The sequence below is a fragment of the Magnolia sinica genome, chromosome 2 (assembly GCF_029962835.1).
Source record: "Magnolia sinica isolate HGM2019 chromosome 2, MsV1, whole genome shotgun sequence".
Taxonomy (NCBI): domain Eukaryota; kingdom Viridiplantae; phylum Streptophyta; class Magnoliopsida; order Magnoliales; family Magnoliaceae; genus Magnolia; species Magnolia sinica.
Genome location: NC_080574.1, coordinates 10,632,724 through 10,635,942, shown reverse-complemented (window position 1 = coordinate 10,635,942; position 3,219 = coordinate 10,632,724). Strand labels below are relative to the sequence as shown.

Genomic DNA, 3,219 nt, shown 5'->3' with positions numbered 1-3,219 from the left:
CTAGAAATGACATTGTGCCTTATGATTATTCTCCTGTTCGGATGCATTTTAATTATCAAATTGTTATTTTGAAGCCATAGATGGCTAGCTCTGCCCAAGTTATGAAGACATTCTAAGTAAAGGGAAAGCTTCCAATTTAATCCTTATATTGTAATTCAAGGGTAATAAGTAGGCAGAAGATCAAACTGAGTTCCTTCAGGAAGTAAGCAGGTTTAGCCGAAATGTTAAGACGAACACCTAAGGTATCAAGATCCCTTGTGGGCTGTCCAAGCTTGGTCCGCATTGTTCAACCTGAACCTAACCCACTCAGGACAGACCAAAATAGCCCAACCCAAGCCTGGTCAGGAATGTTTGTATGAGCCCGACCTGAATACCAAATAACAAGAGGAGAGCCTGAGTCTAATACCCTAATAACAGGAGAGATGGATTTTAGTCAATTGGTGGAATATCAAGAGCAATTTCAGCCATTGATCTAAACATGATTATATATGCACCCCTTAGCAATAAACTCTGATTTTTTATTTTTTATTTTTTATTTTACTTTTTGGAAACCTTAACTGGACAGGACTTGTCCAAAGTTGACCCGATTTATGATACTCTAGCTCAAGCCCAGCCCATCGACACCCAATGACCCAATGATCAAAATTATTATTTTGAGGGAAGGGGATATGTTTCTCCATCCAAACTGTCTGAATTAATGGGTCAACACCCAAAAATCACCTTGAACCAGTGTTTCTGAACTGTCAGATTGATGCCCTACAAATGTATCCTTAAGACTAAAAGAATGAACGGTCTAAGTTCAATGAATGAGTGTCCATTCATGAGTTAACTAGTTGCTCTGTGCATATGCAATAATAGTCTACACACCATGATAATATCAAACATTTCTCTTAATTGATTCTGAAGCTACATGATTGGTAGACCACCAAAAAACACTAGATTGGTATTTGATTTTCTTGAAAATAAGGTGGACAACCAAGGGACCCACCAAACCAAAGTCTGTTAAGGACCCATCTTTGCTTACCTGATGGGTTATTAGGTGGGCCTTAGATTCGGTGGGCCTACCATATAGAATTCTTCTTCCCATGTGTAGTTCAGTTGTTAGAGAGAAGATGTTCCCAGCTTCCAACTCCAAATATGACAATGGTAAACATAAAGTTTAAATAAATAAATGGCACAAGCTTCAAACGAAATAAACGGAGTGTTTTCAAATAAATAATCAAAACTACAATAACTCTATGAAAATAATAAAAGCTCTACAGCGGATGAGCAGAGCATAAAAATAAATAAATAAACGATGGGACTGTAATCCGTAGCGAGCAAGCAAATATCGACGGCGGAGAAAGCTCCTATCCAACGACAGGATCTAAAAGAGCAACAAGGCGGCGAAGACGCCAGAGATAGCAGATCCGGCTACAGAGATTCTGTTCAAGGCGGGGAGAGCAGCGCTGTTTCCGGGCGGGGAATTGGCTGATGGTGGGTTGGAGATTGGAGAGGGAGACGATGGAGGTGGGGCAGGAGGAGAAACGACGCTGGACGGAGATGGAGACGAAACCGGTGGTTTTGGAGCCGGAGAAGGAGCGGAAGGAGACGGAGACGGAGAGGCAGACGGCGGAGTAACGGCGGGGGCGGGCGTTGGAGAGACTCTAGGAGCTGCTGATGGCGCGGTTCCCGGCGCCTGTCCTGAACAGAATCCCATCAGCAATCCTAGCATCGCAAGAATCGCTACGAAGCTGTTACTGCGAGACGCCATCTTCTCTTCCTTTCTAAGAGAGAGAGTTCTCTTCGTTTGTGTTTGCAATGAGGAAAGACGGAAGTATAAATAGAGAGCTGATGAGTGTGAGTTTTTTAGTAGGATTAGGCGTACTAGAAATTCAGTGTAATACCTGTTACACGGATCCCGTGTAACCCAAAGCTGTGTGGGGCCTCCCACGGTGTCCGTGTAAAATCCACTCTGCCCATCAGTTTCTGCACTCATGTTAGGATGAAAAGAAAAAAATTAAGTCAGATTCAAAACTCATGTGGAACACACCAAAAGAATATGTGGGGATTAAATTTCCACCATTGAAACTTTATTGGAGCCCACCATGATATTTAAATGCCATCTGAACCGTTGCTACATTGATTCCTACTGGGAAAGGAAACAAGATCCAAAACTTCTAGGGCCACAAGCTTTCGATCCTTACTCTTTCTTGTGGTGTGGCCCACATGAGTTTCTGATATGTTTCGGTTTTGGTATCACATACTAATAAGATACGGAGAAACTGATGGACGGAGTGGATTTCACACAAACATCTCCCTCGTCCCAGTGAGCTTTGTGTTGGACGGATTCCATGTAACAGTGATACCCGGAACCCGCGTCTGGATTAGGAAGCTTCTAAAGAAATAATTGAGACGGCTAAGCAAGGGTTAAGGGTTGAGTTCGGACGGGAATCATCTATTACACCAGTTTTACGCAGTGCATAAAACATCTGAGCTCTTTGAGGCCCACCATGTTGTATATGGGGAATCCACTCCGTCCATCAGGTTCCTTCCTCAATTAATAGTTTGTGGTGAAAAAATATTTAGACAGATGCACAGGGACGAATTGGGATGGAACGACAACCATAGGTTTGTGTGTGGGTCCATGATGGTGTGTATATTTCATCAAACCTGTTCATCGGGCGAAAATTGCCGGGATGAAGACAATATACAAAAATTAGCCTGATCTAAAACTCAGGAAGACCCAAACAGGTGGATTTAAAGGTTTCAGGCGGGTTCTCATTGGTGTGGCCCATATGGGTTCTTTTATTTCGTTTATATCTTGTACTACAGTGATTAGAAGGTTTATTATCTTTTGGACGGAGTGGATTTCACGTATACAAATATGGTGGACCTCACCCCACATGAAGGATTTTAAAAAAATAATAATAACTCAGGATTTTGTTACAGGTCTGGTGTAAACGTCTATTAAACCTGGAGAAATTTACGACTGTGGACCCCACCTTTTATCCAGTGGTTTTTACGAAACAATACAAACTTAACATACGCACTTAGACCTCCTCGTACGGCCACCGAATTTGAGGACGAAAATACCCCTGCCTTCCTCTGGCTGGCGTGCAGAGACGAGCGCTGACGGACGGTCCGGCGATGGGGAACTCAGGTGGGGCCCACTGTGATGTTTGTGAGAAATCCTCCCCGTCTAAGTTCATTCATAGGGTCACAAAGACCTGGATGAAG

General features: G+C 43.1%; 1 protein-coding gene across 1 annotated transcript; it reads right to left on the bottom strand.

The window, feature by feature from the left end:
- Positions 1-1,366: 1,366 nt before the first annotated feature.
- LOC131238040 (classical arabinogalactan protein 10-like) lies at positions 1,367-1,978 on the bottom strand. Its single transcript, XM_058236166.1, has one exon. The coding sequence runs from the start codon at positions 1,976-1,978 to the stop codon at positions 1,367-1,369; it is 612 nt and encodes a 203-aa protein (XP_058092149.1).
- Between the last annotated feature and the right edge of the window lie 1,241 nt (positions 1,979-3,219).